The sequence below is a fragment of the Ranitomeya imitator genome, chromosome 2, assembly GCF_032444005.1.
Source record: "Ranitomeya imitator isolate aRanImi1 chromosome 2, aRanImi1.pri, whole genome shotgun sequence".
Taxonomy (NCBI): domain Eukaryota; kingdom Metazoa; phylum Chordata; class Amphibia; order Anura; family Dendrobatidae; genus Ranitomeya; species Ranitomeya imitator.
Window position 1 is genome coordinate 52,213,718 of NC_091283.1, and position 18,970 is coordinate 52,232,687.

General features: G+C 44.5%; 1 protein-coding gene across 1 annotated transcript in view; it reads left to right on the top strand.

The window, feature by feature from the left end:
- LOC138661799 (cytochrome P450 2F3-like) overlaps nt 1-12,713 on the top strand; it is a 100,159-nt gene extending 87,446 nt beyond the window's left edge. The window contains exon 10 of the mRNA XM_069746724.1: nt 10,038-12,713. Within this exon, the coding sequence (XP_069602825.1) occupies nt 10,038-10,219 (182 nt within the window). The 3' untranslated portion in view covers nt 10,220-12,713. The remainder of the gene's footprint in view (nt 1-10,037) is intronic.
- The last annotated feature ends 6,257 nt before the right edge of the window (nt 12,714-18,970 follow it).

Genomic DNA, 18,970 nt, shown 5'->3' on the forward strand with positions numbered 1-18,970 from the left:
ATGCAGTGTAAGCTAAAAACTACTTAATGAAAGCCTGAAGATCGAAGCTCAAGAAAGGAGACCAGGAGAAAACCTTGGAGCGGCAGACACCGTTAGTAGGCCCCAACCCAACTAGTAGGTCAAATGCTGTGTAATCTAAAAACTACTTAATGAAAGCCTGAAGAATAGATCGAAGCTGAGGAAAGGAGAAAAGGAGAAAACTTTGGAGCGGCAGACACCGTTAGTAGGCCCCAACCCAACTAGTAGGCCAAATGCAGTGTAATCTAAAAACTACTTAATGAAAGCCTGAAGATCGAAGCTGAGGAAAGGAGACCAGGAGAAAACCTTGGAGCGGCAGACACCGTTAGTAGGCCCCAACCCAACTAGTAGGCCAAATGCAGTGTAATCTAAAAACTACTTAATGAAAGCCTGAAGATCGAAGCTGAGGAAAGGAGACCAGGGGAAAACCTTGGAGCGGCAGACACCGTTAGTAGGCCCCAACCCAACTAGTAGGCCAAATGCAGTGTAATCTAAAAACTACTTAATGAAAACCTGAAGATCGAAGCTGAGGAAAGGAGACCAGGAGAAAACCTTGGAGCAGCAGACACCGATAGTAGGCCCCAACCCAACTAGTAGGCCAAATGCTGTGTAATCTAAAAACTACTTAATGAAAGCCTGAAGATCGAAGCTGAGGAAAGGAGACCAGGAGAAAACCTTGGAGCGGCAGACACCGTTAGTAGGCCCCAACCCAACTAGTAGGCCAAATGCAGTGTAATCTAAAAACTACTTAATGAAAGCCTGAAGATCGAAGCTGAGGAAAGGAGACCAGGGGAAAACCTTGGAGCGGCAGACACCGTTAGTAGGCCCCAACCCAACTAGTAGGCCAAATGCAGTGTAATCTAAAAACTACTTAATGAAAGCCTGAAGATCGAAGCTGAGGAAAGGAGACCAGGAGAAAACCTTGGAGCGGCAGACACCGTTAGTAGGCCCCAACCCAACTAGTAGGCCAAATGCAGTGTAATCTAAAAACTACTTAATGAAAGCCTGAAGATAGAAGCTCAGGAAAGGAGACCAGGAGAAAACCTTGGAGCGGCAGACACCTTTAGTAGGCCCCAACCCAACTAGTAGGCCAAAAGCAGTGTAATCTAAAAACTAATAAATGAAAGCCTGAAGATCGAAGCTCAGGAAAGGAAACCAGGAGAAAACCTTGGAGCGGCAGACACCGTTAGTAGGCCCCAACCCATCTAGTAGGCCAAATGCAGTGTAATCTAAAAACTACTTAATGAAAGCCTGAAGATAGAAGCTCAGGAAAGGAGACCAGGAGAAAACCTTGGAGCGGCAGACACCTTTAGTAGGCCCCAACCCAACTAGTAGGCCAAAAGCAGTGTAATCTAAAAACTAATAAATGAAAGCCTGAAGATCGAAGCTCAGGAAAGGAAACCAGGAGAAAACCTTGGAGCGGCAGACACCGTTAGTAGGCCCCAACCCATCTAGTAGGCCAAATGCAGTGTAATCTAAAAACTACTTAATTAAATCCTGAAGATCGAAGCTCAGGAAATGAAAGCAGTAGAAAACCTTGGAGCGGCAGACACCGTTAGTAGGCCCCAACCCAACTAGTAGGCCAAATGCAGTGTAATCTAAAAACTACCTAATGAAAGCCTGAAGATCGAAGCTGAGGAAAGGAGACCAGGAGAAAACCTTGGAGCGGCAGACACCGTTAGTAGGCCCCAACCGAACTAGTAGGCCAAATGCAGTTTTCAAATTCCAATAGGCTGAAAACCTGACAATTGAAGCTCTGCTTTTTTAAGAGGAGGACAGCTGTATTGAGTGGCACAGACAGACACAGGTAGTAGGCCTTAAACCAAAAACTTGGCTCAAAGCAGTTTAAAATAGGTTCCAGGGGTAGACAGGCAGCATTGGTGTGGTCAGCAGAGGACAATTGGAAGTAGGGACCGCAAACAGACTTACTAGGCCTAAAATAAAAAAGTAGGCTCTATGCACTTTTAAATAGGTTCCAGGGGTACACAGGCAGAATTGGTGTGGTCAGCGGAGGACAATTGGAAGGAGGGACCGCAGACAGACTTACTAGGCCTAAAATAAAAAAAGTAGGCTCTATACACTTTTAAATAGATTCCAGGGGTACACAGGCAGCATTGGTGTGGTCAGCGGAGGACAATTGGAAGTAGGGACCGCAAACAGACTTACTAGGCCTAAAATAAAAAAGTAGGCTCTATGCACTTTTAAATAGGTTCCAGGGGTACACAGGCAGCATTGGTGTCGTCAGCGGAGGACAATTGGAAGGAGGGACTGCAGACAGACTTACTAGGCGTAAAATAAAAAGTAGGCTCTATGCACTTTTAAATAGGTTCCAGGGGTACACAGGCAGCATTGATGTGGTCAGCGGAGGACAATTGGAAGGAGGGACCGCAGACAGACTTACTAGGCCTAAAATAAAAAAGTAGGCTCTATGCACTTTTAAATAGGTTCCAGGGGTACACAGGCAGCATTGGTGTCGTCAGCGGAGGACAATTGGAAGGAGGGACTGCAGACAGACTTACTAGGCGTAAAATAAAAAAGTAGGCTCTATGCAATTTTAAATAGGTTCTAGGGGTACACAGGCAGCATCGGTGTGGTCAGCGGAGGACAATTGGAAGGAGTGTCTGACACAGTTAGTAGGCCAAAATAATAAATTGAGGTTAATGTCTGGCAAAAAAAAAATTTAACAAATAAACAGGTGGCATACCTAGGTTCAGGGGTGGGCTCCTCTGCTGACTTGCAGACAGTGGTATTTGGCGCAAAGTATTAGCTGGTGTAAATGTAGGACAGGGCCCCTGAATATTTTTACTAGCATCTTATATGTCAACAAATTGGTATTGGCAGTGCCATTGAAGGATTTAACCGCATAGACTAAACAGTGGTGGAGCAGTGAGAGATAATTTTGCAAGTGGTAGAGCACTGTTTGAGCTTGGGGGGAACACTCTCTCGTGGCCGGCGGTACTGGCCCAGGGCCCCTCATGTGACAACGGTGTGTCTGACGTTGGGTGCGCACCACCACCGCCAGAGACACTTCATTGTACTATGAGGGACCCTGTGCCAGTGCCGTCACCCAAAAGTGGGCACACCCACCTCTTCAGACAAACGGCACTCTCACGGGTGCTTGCGCCAAGTGGTGACCACGGCCCCGTGGGGGAAGTCAGCCCATTTAGGGAGGTATAAAAATGTCATATGCTGGACATACAGCAGCTGCAAATGGAGAAATTGGAACAGTAGGTAAGACCAGCCCAAAAGCAAGACCTTTTTACAGGAAAGCTAGGTGTCAGCCGGGAAAGGTGGGGCAAAATAATTAGAAATCCATGATTGGTTCATTTTAATGAAGGTTAGATCATCAACATTTTGGGTAGCCAGACGACTCCTTTTTTTGGTCAGTATTGAACCAGCAGCACTGAAGACTCTTTCTGATAGCACACTAGCTGCTGGGCAAGCAAGCTCCTGCAATGCATATTCTGCCAATTCAGGCCAGGTGTCTATTTTGGATGCCCAGTAATCAAATGGGAATGATGGGTGAGGGAGAACATCGATAAGGGAGGAAAAATAGTTAGTAACCATACTGGACAAATGTTGTCTCCTGTCACTTTGAATTGATGCTGCAGTACCTGTCCTGCCTGCGGTCATTGCGAAATCACTCCACAACCTGGCCAGAAAACCCCTCTGCCCAACGCCACTTCTGATTTGTGCACCTCTACCATGTTGCCCCCTGCAGCTCGTGTGAGAATCATCACCGCCACTGTGTACTGGGAATGCCTGAATCAAATGGTCTACAAGAGTTGCTTGTTTGGTTGCCAATATTTGCTCAAGGTTCTCATGTGGCATGATATTTTGCAATTTCCCTTTATAGCATGGATCGAGGAGGCAGGCCAACCAGTAATCGTCATCGGTCATCATTTTTATAATGCGGAGGTCCTTTTTAGGATACGCAAGGCATAATCCGCCATGTGGGCAAATGTTCCAGGTGTCAATTCACTGCTTGTGCTGGGCAAATCAACGTCACTTGTCTCCCTCAAAAACCGTGAACCTGACCTTGCAACGCCACCAGTTTCTATTGCCCCCTGAGAAGCTTCCTCAACCAAATAATATTCATCCCCATCATCCTCCTCATCCTCCTCCTCTTCGCCCGCCACCTCGTCCAGTTGACTTCCCTGACCAGACAATGGCTGACTGTCATCAAGGCTTCCCTCTTCCTCGGCTGCAGACGCCTGCTCCTTTATGTGCGTCAAACTTTGCATCAGCAGACGCATTAGGGGGATGCTCATGCTTATGATGGCGTCGTCTGCACTAACCAGGCATGTGCATTCTTCAAAAAACTGAAAGACTTGACACATATCTTGTAGCTTTGACCACTACACACCTGACAACTCCATGTCTGCCATCCAACTGCCTGACCGTGTATGTGTATCCTCCCACAAATACATAACAGCACGCCTCTGTTCGCACAGCCTCTGAAGCATGTGCAGTGTGGAGTTCCACCTTGTTGCAACGTCGATGATTAGGCGATGCTGGGGATGCTTCAAAGATGGCTGATGGTTCTGCATACGGCTGGAGTGTACGGGCGAACGGCGGATGTGCGAGCAAAGTCTGCGCACCTTCAGGAGCAGGTCGGGTAACCCTGGATAACTTTTCAGGAAGCACTGCACCACGATGTTCAAGGTGTGAGCCAGGCAAGGAATGTGTTTTAGTTGTGAAAGGGCTATGGCAGTCATAAAATCCCTTCCATTATCACTGACTACCTTGCCTGCCTCAAGATGTACACTGCCCAGCCATGACTGAGTTTCTTGCTGCAAGAAATCGGACAGAACTTCCGCGGTGTGTCTGTTGTCGCCCAAACACTTCATTTCCAACACAGCCTGCTGACGCTTGCCACTAGCTGTTCCATAATGGGACACCTCGTGTGCAACAGTGGCAGCTGCGGATGGAGTGGTCGTGCGACTGCGGTCTGTGGACGAACTCTCGCTTCTGCTGGAGGACGGGGAGGAGAAGGAGGGGGCCAACGCCTACAGCCAACTGTTTCCTAGACCGTGGGCTAGGCAGAATTGTCCCAATATGGCTGTCCCCTGTGGACCCTGCATCCACCACATTCACCCAGTGTGCCGTGATGGACACGTAACGTCCCTGGCCATGCCTACTGGTCCATGCATCTGTTGTAAGGTGCACCTTTCTATTGACAGATTGCCTGAGTGCATGGACAATGCGGGTGGAGGGCTGGGATGGCTTTTCTCGCAAAGAAGTGCCAATTGGGTAGGTCGTAGCGTGGTACTGCGTAGTCCATCAGGGATTTGAAAGCTTTGCTTTCAACTAACCGGTAGGGCATCATCTCTAACGAGATAAGTCTAGCAATGTGGGCGTTCAAATCCTGTGTACACGGATGAGAGGATGAGTACTTCCTTTTCCTAACGAGAGTCTCTTGTAGGGTGAGCTGGACTGGAGAGCTGCATATGGTGGAACTAGCTGGGGTGGTGGTGGTGAACATGGCAGACTGAGAGAGGGTTGGTGATGATGGTATTCTTGCAGTTGGCCTACATACAGTGTTTCCTACCACGAACCTGACTGCTTTGGCCTTGCGACGAAACCTCCACATTTGCTGCAGGTGGTGTTGTAAACGGTGGGCTTGCAGTGAGGGAAGGAATGTAGCGTTGCTGACTAGCTTCATTGTGAGAGGGTGCAACAACGTTATGGGATGTTTGGTAGTTAGTCCAGGCTTGCAAGTACATGGTGGTTAAATGTCTATGCATGCAACTTGTATTTAGATTTTTCACATTCTGACCTCTGCTGAAGGTCCTTGAGCATTTCTTACAGATGACTTTGCACTGATCATTTGGATCTTGGTTAAAAAATTGCCAGACTGCACTCTTCCTACTATCAGATACCTTTTCAGGCATTGCACACTGAGCTACTTTAACAGGATGGCCACGCTGTCCTACAACTGTTTTTGGTTTTGACACACGTTTTTGGCCAGATACGGGCCTGCCTGATGAAAGCTGTTGCGATGTTGATGCCTGCTGTGGCTCCTCCTCCTCCGCTTCAGAGCTACTGCTGGCGGCACCCTGTTCCCCCAATGGCTGCCAATCGGGGTCAACAACTGGGTCATCTATCACCTCCTCTTCTATGTCCTGTGCACCTTCCTCTGTGTCACCGTGTAAGCCGGTGCTAGAGCGTTCGGGATGGGGCCCAATATTCTCATCAGGGTCAGATTCTGGCTCAGTACACTGCGAGGGAAATGTTGTGATCTGAGTCAATGGAACAGCATAATAATCTAGCTGTGGCTGTGCATCTGTGCACTCCATGTCCGATTCATCTTGTAATGGGCATGGCCTGTTAACAATTTCCCTTTCTAACCCAGGCACGGTATGTGTAAAGAGCTCCATGGAGTAACCTGTTGTGTTGCCTGACGCATCCTTCTCTGTTGTTCTGAGTGAAGGACACAAGGAAGCGACTTGTCCCTGACTGGGAGCATCCACTGACGACGCACTGTTTTTAATTTTTGCTCTTTCCGAAGAGGAGGCGAAAGAGCTAGAGGCAGAGTCAGCAAGGAAAGCCAAAACTTGTTCCTGCTGCTCAGGCTTTAAAAGCGGTTTTCCTACTCCCAGAAAATGGAGCGTTCGATGCCTTGTGTAGCCAGACGATGACGCTGGCTCAACAACTCGAGACTTAGGTGCTATATTGCTTTTCCCATGACCACCTGATGCTCCACCACCACTACCATCATTACCAGCTGGCAATGACCGCCCACGGCCTCAACCTCTTCCACCAGACTTCCTCATTCTTGGAAAAGTGTAACCAAACTAACAAACGTTTTATGGTACTGTAAAACCAGTTAGAAGGTGAACGTAAACTTTTTGTGCGTTTAAATCTCTCTTTATAGGTGTGTGAGAATGCTGGGAAAATCAGGCCCACTGTATTACACAACAGTTTGAGTGGCAGAAAGTGGATGATAGATGCCACAACAGGACTGACACAGATGCACTCAGTGGCAATACAAATCTCCCTTTTTTATGTGTGGGAGACAGCAGGAAAAAATCAGGCCCACTGTATTACACTACACAGTTTGAGTGGCAGAAAGTGGATGACAGATGCCACAAACAGGACTGACGCAGATGCACTCAGTGGCTATACAAATCTCCCTTTTTTATGTGTGGGAGACAGCAGGAAAAAATCAGGCCCACTGTATTACACTACACAGTTTGAGTGGCAGAAAGTGATTGGCAGATATATAAAAAAATACAAGGGCTGTAGTAGAATTTCAATCTCCCTACAATGATCAAAGGACAAGTATGCCAGCAATAAAAAGGACTGCTGCACACAAGAGTGTGGACAAAGAAACAAGAGAACTGTGCAGAAAAGAAGGAGCAACAGGATTTTTGCTTTGAAAAAAGCAGTTGGTTTGCACAGGGGCGTACAAACAGCAATGCAGCTATCAGGGAGCTTTATAAGCTACAGAGCTGATGCACAGAAATCTAGCCTCCACTGTCCCTGCAAGGAAAAGGTGGTGTTGAACAGTGGAAATCGCTACAGCACAAGCTGTTTGGGGGTTAATATTCCCTTCCTAACAATATCCCTGCTTCAGATGAAGCTACAGCAACCTCTCCCTATGCTCAGATCGGCAGAAGTAAGATGGCGGTCGGTGTGCACACCCCTTTATAGCCCCTGTGACACCGCGGAAAGCAAGCCAATCACTGTAATGCCCTTCTCTAAGATGGTGGGGACTGAGACCTATGTCATCACGCTGCCCACACTCTGCACCCACCTTCATTGGCTGAGAAATGGCACTGAACGCGTCATATGAAACGCGACTTTGGCGTGAAGATTGCCGACCGCGTGGCCGATCCCACACTGGGATCGGATCAGGTTTCATGAAACCCGACTTTGCCGAAAGTCGGCGACTTATGAAATTGACCGATCCATTTCGCTCAACCCTATTCCTATGTGCTTGCTCCTAAGTTCGTTATCACGGCCGAATGCTATCTGATGTTTTATTAGATAGCACTCAGATTTGGCATGAGAAAACAATTGTAATATGCTAGGAGTGGTTCCAATATTTGGATCATGCATACCCATACAAGTCTGTGGGTGAGTGTGAGTGCAGTTCGACTTTTGTGGACAAAGACAATGGAGAAGATGGAGAAATTAGGTACTCCGTCTTCTCCGCACGCTTGATGCTAGAGAATCGGATCACACTAAGGTGAGACTTAGCTCAATCTCCAACAGAGTGTTATTAGCATAATCGGCCCAATTCTCTCAACGGTCTTGTGATCCAGGCAAAATCAGAAGACTGACACATTTGCAATTCACTCTGCTTGCTCAGGGCAATGGAATTAATTGTCTCTTATGTGTGTCCTGGTTTTCTAATTTATGCCCTTGATAGCAGATTTGCAAAATGGCTTGGATGACGAAGGAGAAAAAATCCATATCAATAAAAACACAGAAGGATGGATTTAGCTGGCTTTACTTCTCGTTCTGAGCATGCTCTTCAATGATCCAAAAATGTTAATCACCCCAATTCTTTAGGAATATTGATCAGCCATAAAAATAAAACAAAAGATGAACAAATTCCAGCGGTATCCGTGGGAATAGTTTTCATTAAAAAATAGCTTTTATTTGGCCATATAAAAAAAATCAACAATTATAAATAAAATATCACAGCAAAATACACATAATGCAGCTTTTGTGACCAACGCAACGCGGTTCGACTCGGTCTTAAACATGACCAAAACTGTTCCCACGGATACAGCTGGAATTTGTTCTTCTTTTGGATTTCTCTGAGTTCTCACTTCTATCCGTGCTGGATCTGGATGGTGGAACATAGACTACATGAGTGAGCTGACAATTTTTTCTACATTTTGTCTTATAATTATAAAACCACCAGCAGGTGAGGTAATTAACATTATTAACCCATGACAATGGCACGGGTGGGATATATTGCATCCTCAAGTTGACGAGTTAGGTTTCTTTCACACTTCAGTTGTTTGGCGTCAGTCACTTCCGACATAGTGACGGATCGACGGATCCATCACAATTGTTGAGAAAACGGTTCTAACGGATCCGTTTTTTTTGACGGATCAGTTACTTGGGGGTTGTCTGGGAAAAGTATCTACTTTTTGGAGAATGCGCAATTGAAAAAGCAGATTGGGGCGACGGATCCGCCGAAATGATGGTCGCGATGGATCCGTCGCCCATTCTATGGAATGGTGGACGCGACAGATCCGTCGCGATCCGCCATTTCGGCGTTGACAAAAAACGTTTCAACGTCCGCCAAATTTCGACGGATCCGTCGCATGGCGGATGGAACGGACAACCATCCGTCACAATCCGTCGCTAATGCAAGTCTATGGGAAAATAACGCATCCGCCAAAAAAAAATGACGGATCCATTATTTGAGGAAAATGGCGGTTTTAGACTGACGCCAAACAACTGAAGTGTGAAAGAGGCCTTAGAGGTACGAAAAATGGTCAAGCGTCGGAATATGAGAATTATGGGAGATGAGATAAAATTGTGATTGCTAAGCAATTAGGTCAGGGCATCTTCAATATGGAAGGTCTTGTGTCGGATGTTCAGTGGTCCACTATACAGTGGTCCAGGAATGGACAATCGGTGTATCAGCAAGAGGATCATGGACGCCCAAGACACTGTAAAACAAATTGCTGAAAAATGTCCTCCTCACTATCATAGAAAGTTGCCAGCTCACATAGCACATTACAGCTTTGTGAATATTGGACTAAAAAGACACAGAAAGGTTAGTCTGCCCATAGTGACCCCTGCCTATAATGCAAAGCTCCTAGAATGAGCACATGAGCTTCAGAAATGAGCAATGGAGCAGAGGAAGGTAGCCTTATCTGAGAAATCACAGTTGGAACTACCAATGATGAAGCCTCATTCTAGGGCTGCCATTCATTTCAACGGCGGGAACGGTCTGGAATAAAATATCCAAAAACAGTCTACACGTAATATGCAAAGAAAACTGTTCCTTTACTTTTATGTTAATGACCCTATCTGTTTTTATTCTTCAGGTAAACGTGTCTGCTTGGGGGAAGGTTTGGCCCGAATGGAGACTTTCATATTTTTTACTACTTTTCTGCAAAACTTCACTTTCAAGCCAACGGTGCATCCCGATGAGATTGACCTGACCCCATCACTCAGCGGCGTTGGCAATGTGCCCCCTATTTACCAACTCAGAGCAGTACCTCGCTAGGCTTCTTAGTAAAGAGCAATTAACGTGTAATTCATTTGTACAGAACATGGATTCGGTGCCAACCAGTAGAGAGCAGCATTGTCATTTATATTGGTGGATATCAAGCAGCTCTCATATATGTTTCATAAAACAATGCAAAAAAACCCTTCCACCGTAGTAAACAGAATATGCAGCAACATATCATAAATTTATGGAGATACTATGTACAATATCGAAAAACGTTGCTCTTTCTTTTGCAATGTCATGTGATTCACCGGTATAGTGACGCAGGTGGCAGATAGATACTGTAGCCATTGTTTTTAATTTAATTGGGGTCCTGAATTGGATATACAGTGGGGCAAAAAAGTATTTAGTCAGTCAGCAATAGAGCAAGTTCCACCACTTAAAAAGATGAGAGGCGTCTGCAATTTACATCATAGGTAGACCTCAACTATGGGATACAAACTGAGAAAAAAAAATCCAGAAAATCACATTGTCTGTTTTTTTAACAATTTATTTGCATATTATGGTGGAAAATAAGTATTTGGTCAGAAACAAACAATCAAGATTTCTGGCTCTCACAGACCTGTAACTTCTTCTCTAAGAGTCTCCTCTTTCCTCCACTCATTACCTGTAGTAATGGCACCTGTTTAAACTTGTTATCAGTATAAAAAGACACCTGTGCACACCCTCAAACAGTCTGACTCCAAACTCCACGATGGTGAAGACCAAAGAGCTGTCAAAGGACACTTGAAACAAAATTGTAGCCCTGCACCAGGCTGGGAAGACTGAATCTGCAATAGCCAACCAGCTTGGAGTGAAGAAATCAACAGTGGGAGCAATAATTAGAAAATGGAAGACATACAAGACCACTGATAATCTCCCTCGATCTGGGGCTCCACGCAAAATCCCACCTCGTGGGGTCAGAATGATCACAAGAGCGGTGAGCAAAAATCCCAGAACCACGCGGGGGGACCTAGTGAATGAACTGTAGAGAGCTGGGACCAATGTAACAAGGCCTACCATAAGTAACACACTACGCCACCATGGACTCGGATCCTGCAGGCCAGACGTGTCCCACTGCTTAAGCCAGTACATGTCCGGGCCCGTCTGAAGTTTGCTAGAGAGCATTTGGATGATCCAGAGGAGTTTTGGGAGAATGTCCTATGGTCTGATGAAACCAAACTGGAACTGTTTGGTAGAAACACAACTTGTCGTGTTTGGAGGAAAAAGAATACTGAGTTGCATCCATCAAACACCATACCTACTGTAAAGCATAGTGGTGGAAACATCATGCTTTGAGGCTGTTTCTCTGCAAAGGGGCCAGGACGACTGATCCGGGTACATGAAAGAATGAATGGGGCCATGTATCGTGAGATTTTGAGTGCAAACCTCCTTCCATCAGCAAGGGCATTGAAGATGAAACGTGTCTGGGTCTTTCAACATGACAATGATCCAAAGCACACCGCCAGGGCAACGAAGGAGTGGCTTCGTAAGAAGCATTTCAAGGTCCTGGAGTGGCCTAGCCAGTCTCCAGATCTCAACCCTATAGAAAACCTTTGGAGGGAGTTGAAAGTCCGTGTTGCCAAGCGAAAAGCCAAAAACATCACTGCTCTAGAGGAGATCTGCATGGAGGAATGGGCCAACATACCAACAACAGTGTGTGGCAACCTTGTGAAGACTTACAGAAAACGTTTGACCTCTGTCATTGCCAACAAAGGATATATTACAAAGTATTGAGATGAAATTTTGTTTCTGACCAAATACTTATTTTCCACCATAATATGCAAATAAATTGTTAAAAAAACAGACAATGTGATTTTCTGGATTTTTTTTCTCAGTTTGTCTCCCCTAGTTGAGGTCTACCTATGATGTAAATTACAGACGCCTCTCATCTGTTTAAGTGGTGGAAATTGCACTATTGCTGACTGACTAAATACTTTTTTGCCCCACTGTATAGGGATTGTTAAGTAGTGCAAAACCCGTATCAAGGGGTTAAAGCCTTACAAATGTTCGGGATCATTTTAAAAAGATAAAATAAGGTGAGTTCACTGCCTCCAATCCCTGTAGATCCAGCACTGGTCACTCCAGTCATTTGTGTAAAAAATGTGCAAAGATGAAGATATAGCCCTTGAAGTGATTGTATAAAACGTAGGGATTTTTTTTACTAATACAAATTAGAAAATGATTCATAAGTTTTCTGTATCTTCTCTGTGATCTTTCAAGAAGGGGAGTTGCATCCATCTCATACAGTATTGTGTTAATCATGTCTGTGATGATAAGATGACTGCTGAAATAGGCTGATCAAGAAGTGTCGGCAGTAGTCAGTGAAAAAAATGCAAGATATAAGTTTTTGTAAGACACATAATGATATGAAAAATTAAAAAAAAAAATATAATAGAAATGTTTAAAAAAAAATGCTTATATAAAAACAATGGGTTATTTTCTGATGACAATTTTTCCTTAAAGGGAAATTTTTGTTACCAGCATTTAAAAAATAAAAGTTGTCAATGTTTTTTTTTCCATATTTTAAAATTTTTTTATTTCATACAATTTTTATAAAAAAAAAAAAAAAGAATTAATAATTCTTTAATTTTCACACTGTCCACTAGGGACTTTTTTAGATTCCTGATTACAATAACAGGTAACACCTTTATACTGGGCTGATGACACAGGATCCACCAATCACAATAGACAATGTCACATTTGACAATGTTCCTCCAGCCTTCACAACGACTTTTGCACAAACTCATTTCAATGCAAAAGATAGGCAGGACCAACATTACAAGCTTATGTAAATGAACATACAAAAAAAACCACGTATTTATGAACAATGGTAGAAAGCTTTATTAAACAGTATAAAAAATACAAGTTAAAAAATAGCCAATAGTCCTTTGGTGAGCCAAAGATAACAGAAAAGGCATCACCATTGGGTGGGCAGAGTAATCACAGAGAACAGCATAATAAACTGCAGTACGGTCGTCCATGTGTATGGAGTCCACTCTACACAAGAAATCCGAGGTGTCCCGTAAAAAAGAGGGAACTGTTTCAACGAGAGGTTTTAGAAAAGAGTCAATATGCTTGCCAATACTTTGTTTCCCCACCCCAGAAATAATGGGCCTACCTCGAGGGTTTCTGATGTCTTTGTGGACTTTAGGCAAGAGATATAGAGTTGGAACGGATGGGTCCTCCTTAGTCCAAAGTATATTACTTGTCTCTTGAGTAATAATCTCTTTATCCAACGCTGTCTGGAGAATTTTTCCAAGAAGATCCCTATATGAAGACATAGGGTTGTAGGTAAGTTTCTTGTAGCAAGTAGGATCTCTATGTTGCCGATATGCTTCACACTCGTACATTTTACATGGCCACACCACCACATTTCCCCCTTGTCAGCGCGTTTAAATACCACATCATCAAGTTTTTTTTGGTGTTTAAGGCCAACACGTTCAGAGTTAGTCAAATTATCATTGTAAATATTCTTAGGTATCTTTTCAAAATCACTAGCAACAAGTTGGACGAAAATTTCAATGTTAGGACACACTGACAAGGGGGGAAATTTTTGAGATATTTGCTTCAGGGATGATGGTACAATACCTAAAGGTGGTAGGTCATGTTCTCTGCTGAGTTCTTCCAGGATCCGTAATGCTTCTTGTTCGTCTGGTAGTGGAAAATTACGCCTTGTGTCCTCATTATGGATCCATTTTTTAAAGATTAGTGATCTCGCGAAGATATGGAGGTCCTTGACGGCCGTAAATGGGTCAAATCTACTAGTGGGTGAGAATGTCAAACTCTTAGATAACAGTTGTAATTCAGTATTAGAAAAGGAATGCTCAGATAAATTAATTACCTTTGGTCCACTACTAGGTTCCTGTTTAGACTCATGTGCTCCTCGTTTAGTTGCTGGTAGCTTGTGGTCTCCTTTCCATTTGTTACCTCCAAACCTGGTTTTCATTGACTTGAAGGAATAGTGTGAATTATCAGAGGATTCACCGACTGAGGATACCAATGACATGGATGCTGTTCTTCTGCTTCGCACTCTAATGTTGCGGTGTCGCCACCTGTATACCTTATTTTGTTGGTAGTCCATGGTATCTCTAGCGAGTTTTTTCACCTGTAATGTTTTTATCTGGGTCTCCCACTCTTCAGATTTCTTTGATAGAGATATATTAAAAGCAGAAACTGTTAAGGACTGGCGGAACGCACCAAGTACAAGATGAAATGGAACTAGATGCATTCGCAGTCCGAGGTCCACCGTGCAGGAAATACCCTGCTGCTAGTAAGACGGACTATATGGCGGTACTACAAGTATACACGCACAGGTTAACTACACCCTGCGTGAAGGAAGCGATCCTGTTGCGTCACAGGACCGCGGTACCGCACATAGAGCGCGAGCAAGGAGTCAGCGAACTCAAGCCCAACTAGGATTGAAGTCCGATTAGACACTTGCTGGCACAACACCGCAACTGGGTGTGTAAGGAAACTAAATAATAATATTAAGGCACAAGAGTGCGTGCGGTGCCACACAGACGAACGCCACTAACCACCCAGGCTTGGGTCAGGAAAGCGCAGAGCAAGCGCACGGCGCCGTACAGGCGGACAAAGCAACTGGTAGCTGTAATGTGTGTTACGCGCTGTTGGATAAGTCGGGCGCTAGATAGCAAACATACACCTTCCGCGAACAGACATTCAATAGGGAGGGTTATTTAAAGAGCGACTTTCACTCACAACACACACACATATTTACAAGACAATACTAGCGCATGGCCGTGCGGTCATGCGCAGTTTATATAGCTGCAGCACAGGAAACAGCTACAGAAGTTTTGCCCTTTCAGGACCTGCCAAAAGGACCAATGGGATGTGCTGCAGTACCTGAGCATGTGACCCTCGATCTCCAACAGAAGATCTTGCCCTGGGCATGCTCAGTGTGTGCAAATAAGGACTTAGATCCAGAAACGTCCACTCGCCGCTGCCCAGCACTGGCTTCAATGGCAGAAGCAAGAAAAGCAGCAGTATAACTCTTCGCACAGAGTCAGACTGAGCGAGACGCTGGGATCGACGTCCCTGCTGAGCAAACTCCACTGCGGCTGGAGGAGAATGGGAGACCGCAGCGGAGACGGATCGAGATTCCCCCTGTGCAGCAGAGGAAACTCGACTCCTAACAGAAACAATCTCAGGAGTAGCATCACGTTTAAATGAAGTATACAGTTCATCAATCTCAGTTTCAATTCCAGTTATGGATTCCTTATTAAGTTCAATCAGTAGCTCCATGAGTTGATTAGACCCTTTACTGCAAACATCCTCCCATTTGGATATAAACCCTTCATTATCAACCGGGAACGATGGGAAGATCTGAATACGGAGACCACGTGGAATATACTTCTTTTTAACATAATTTTCCAGGAATGCCCTATTCCACCAAATTTTAGTCCTTTTGTGCATTAACCGCTGTATTTTTAATTGTAGAGTGCTCAAATCATTCGATTCACCTGACCCCGTGCAATTGGACTCACCGAACACTTGGGCTACTTGTGATAGCCAGACACTATCTCTGGCCTTGAAATCCATTTTTGCAAAGAATATCCAATTCTGTGAAAATACACAGTCAATAATGCAAAACACAATAATTATTCCTGCTAGAGGATACACTAGACTCAATGACACAATAGTTAGAACACTAGCCAAAAAAATATAATAGTATCCAAAATCAAAAAGGATGAGAAACTTGTTCTACGCAAAAATCCATATGAACATACAAAAAAACCACGTATTTGTGAACAATGGTAGAAAGCTTTATTAAACAGTATAAAAAATACAGGTTAAAAAATAGCCAATAGTGCTTTGGTGAGCCAAAGATAACAGAAAAGGCATCACCATTGGGTGGGCAGAGTAATCACAGAGAACAGCATTATAAACTGCAGTACGGTTGATAGAAGCATGGATCATAGGCAACAGGGATACAAGTAAATTGCAGGCTAGACAGTGCCATCATATATACCAAAAGGAGAGCCCCAAATACGAAGATCCATAGATCCTCAATGCATAAGCCTTGTAACATGTATGGACCATAGACTACGGGGTTAAGAAACTCAGCAGACTATATATAAACAATAGTGCAATAAACAAACCAAAAAGAGGCCCCCGGTACTAAGGTCCATAGATCCCCAATCTAATATATAATTGCCTAGAATACTACTTCCTGCAATTTGTGCCAACTTCCGTGGCTTTGTCCGGAGCTAATGTCCGGAGCTAATGTCCGGAGCTAATGTCCGGAGATAAGTGACGTCAACAGTGTCCAGTGTCTGATTGGTTGCCGCCTGCTGCGAGCGACCAATCAGAAACGTACCGTACTGTGACACACTCCGCCCGCCATTTTGGTGTGATTTTTGAATTTTTACCTCACAGCAAGTTTCTACTGCGTGGAGGCGGGCCCAGTGACGTTGCTCTTCAAGCTCCTGCTGAATTTCGTCAAAAAAATGATAATACCATTTACCAAAACTATATATATTTAGTTGTGAAGTGGTTCAGTGACATTTTCACACCAATTTTGAACTTTTGTTTGGTGTTTTCTCCATATACTGCCTATTATTTTTGTTCTTTCTTACTATTATTTATTAATTGTATTATTCTTACATTTGAATAAATAAAGTATATATGGATTCTAGACTCCCGATTCTTTAGAATCGGGCTGCCATCTAGTACATTAATAAACAAATACATGCAGTGAGATGCAAATATGAATACAGGTATAAGCTTATGTAAATGTGTTGTTTAATGAAACATTAGGAAGTTATAGTTGAAAAAGAAATCCCAGTGGCCAGTGTGAAAACTGCAGGATTTTTAGATTTAAAGGGAACCTGTCACCCCCCTCAGGCGTTTGTAACTAAAAGAGCCACCTTGCAAATCCGAAAAAACTTAGCACTCTAGATGAATAATTATCATATGCAAAAGGTTTATTGATGTGCATCCATAAAGGCAAGTCGAACGTTTTCGGTCCGCATCCGGACCTTCATCAGAACAAATATAAGAGATATGGTGCAGGGAGAAATGTTAATCCTGTCTCTATAAATTCCGATATTGGTAGGGTAGCCTGGATGCAGCAAGAAGTCCTGTACACGTAGGCTCATGTGTGATGCGACCGGAGTCGCCATTTACCCAGCGACTCCGGTCGCATCACACGTGCCTGACAAGTGGCGTGGAGCTAGTGCTGGATCCAGGGAGGGTGAGTACCTACTCTGTTTGTTATTTTAGAGTATTTGAGATCCAGTTTCCTTTCAAACTCACATAGATCCTAAAAATTATTCCCAAGACCCAAGAATTGACCCTAAATTAGACACCAGACCACTTCTTAAAATAAAGGGTTATTTCCATTTCCAATCTTTTACCCCAATATGTAGTAGGTCTAGTAATAATATCAGCAAATATCTCCAATTAGAAATGTAGTATAGTACTTCTGATTAGTAGAGTTGAGCGACCTTGACCTTTTTAGAGTCGAGCCGGGTTTCGCGAAACCCGACTATCTCAAAAGTCGGGTCGAGTGAAATCGGCCGATTATGACGTAAAGTCGGGATCGACCGAAACACGAAACCCAATGCAAGTCAATGGGGCAGCATAGTCGGCAGTGAGTGGGGGCCAGGAAAACACCTAGAGTGCCCATTTTAATGTCAAAACCATCCATTCTTCTTAATGAAGCTTGTCAAGCGTAATTTACCTTATAATAATTGGAAGGCATTTGAAATTGGGGGTCATTTGGCTAAAGTTGTGGTGGGTAGGGCTGGTTCAAGTAATTAGTGGGCCCAGGAAATCTGGACCACGTCACGGCAGTGGAGCAGGGAGAGGCAAGTATTTCAACTTTGCAAGTGCTGTGAACCTGAGCAAGCAGGGGGGGCCCACTCGTTGGCATTGGCACTGGCACAGGGCCCCTCAAAGTACAGCGGTGTGTTTGCACGGCGGGGGCGCCTCCCACCGGCAGCAACACTTTTGCGTACTATGAGAGGCCCTGTGCCAGTGACGTCGCCAACTAGTATTCCTCCCCCCACCTGATGAAGGAACCTGCACTTTCATCTGCACCTTCCTCTTTGTCCCCGTGTAAGGTGGTATGGTATGCGGGAAGAGCAACCTGACTTTCAGCAGGGTCACAATGTTGTTGTGTAGCGTGCACAGGGAATGTTGCGTTATGGGTCAATGTACCAGCAGACTCATCTATCACTGGCTGGGCAATGGGCAGGATGAGGAGGAAACACAGATATAGGCCCAAAGAATAAAGTTGGCTAAATGCAGTTCAAAATTGGTAACACAGGAATAACCAGGGGGCATTGCAGTGGAGGACAACTGGAATGAGAGGCAGACACCGATAGTAGGCCCCAACCCAACTAGTAGGCCAAATGCAGTCTAACATTAACAACTACTTAACGAGCGCCTGAAAACGGAATTTCAGGACAGGAAACCAGGAGAACAGCAAGGAGCGGCAGACACTGTTAGTAGTCCCCAAACCAACTAGTACGCCAAATGCAGTTGTTCCATTTAACCACAATTTAACGAGAGCCTGAAGATAGAAGCTCAGGAAAGGCAACCTGGAGAACACCTTGGAGTGGAACACACCATCTCTCTCCACCCCATACCCATTTTGTAGGCCTAATGCAGTGTAGTTTTCTACAACTACTAAACGAGAGTCGGAAGACCGAAGTAATGGCAAGGAAACCTGGGGAACACCTTGGAGTGTAACACACCATCTCTCTCCACCCGATACCCATTTTGTAGGCCTAATGCAGTGCA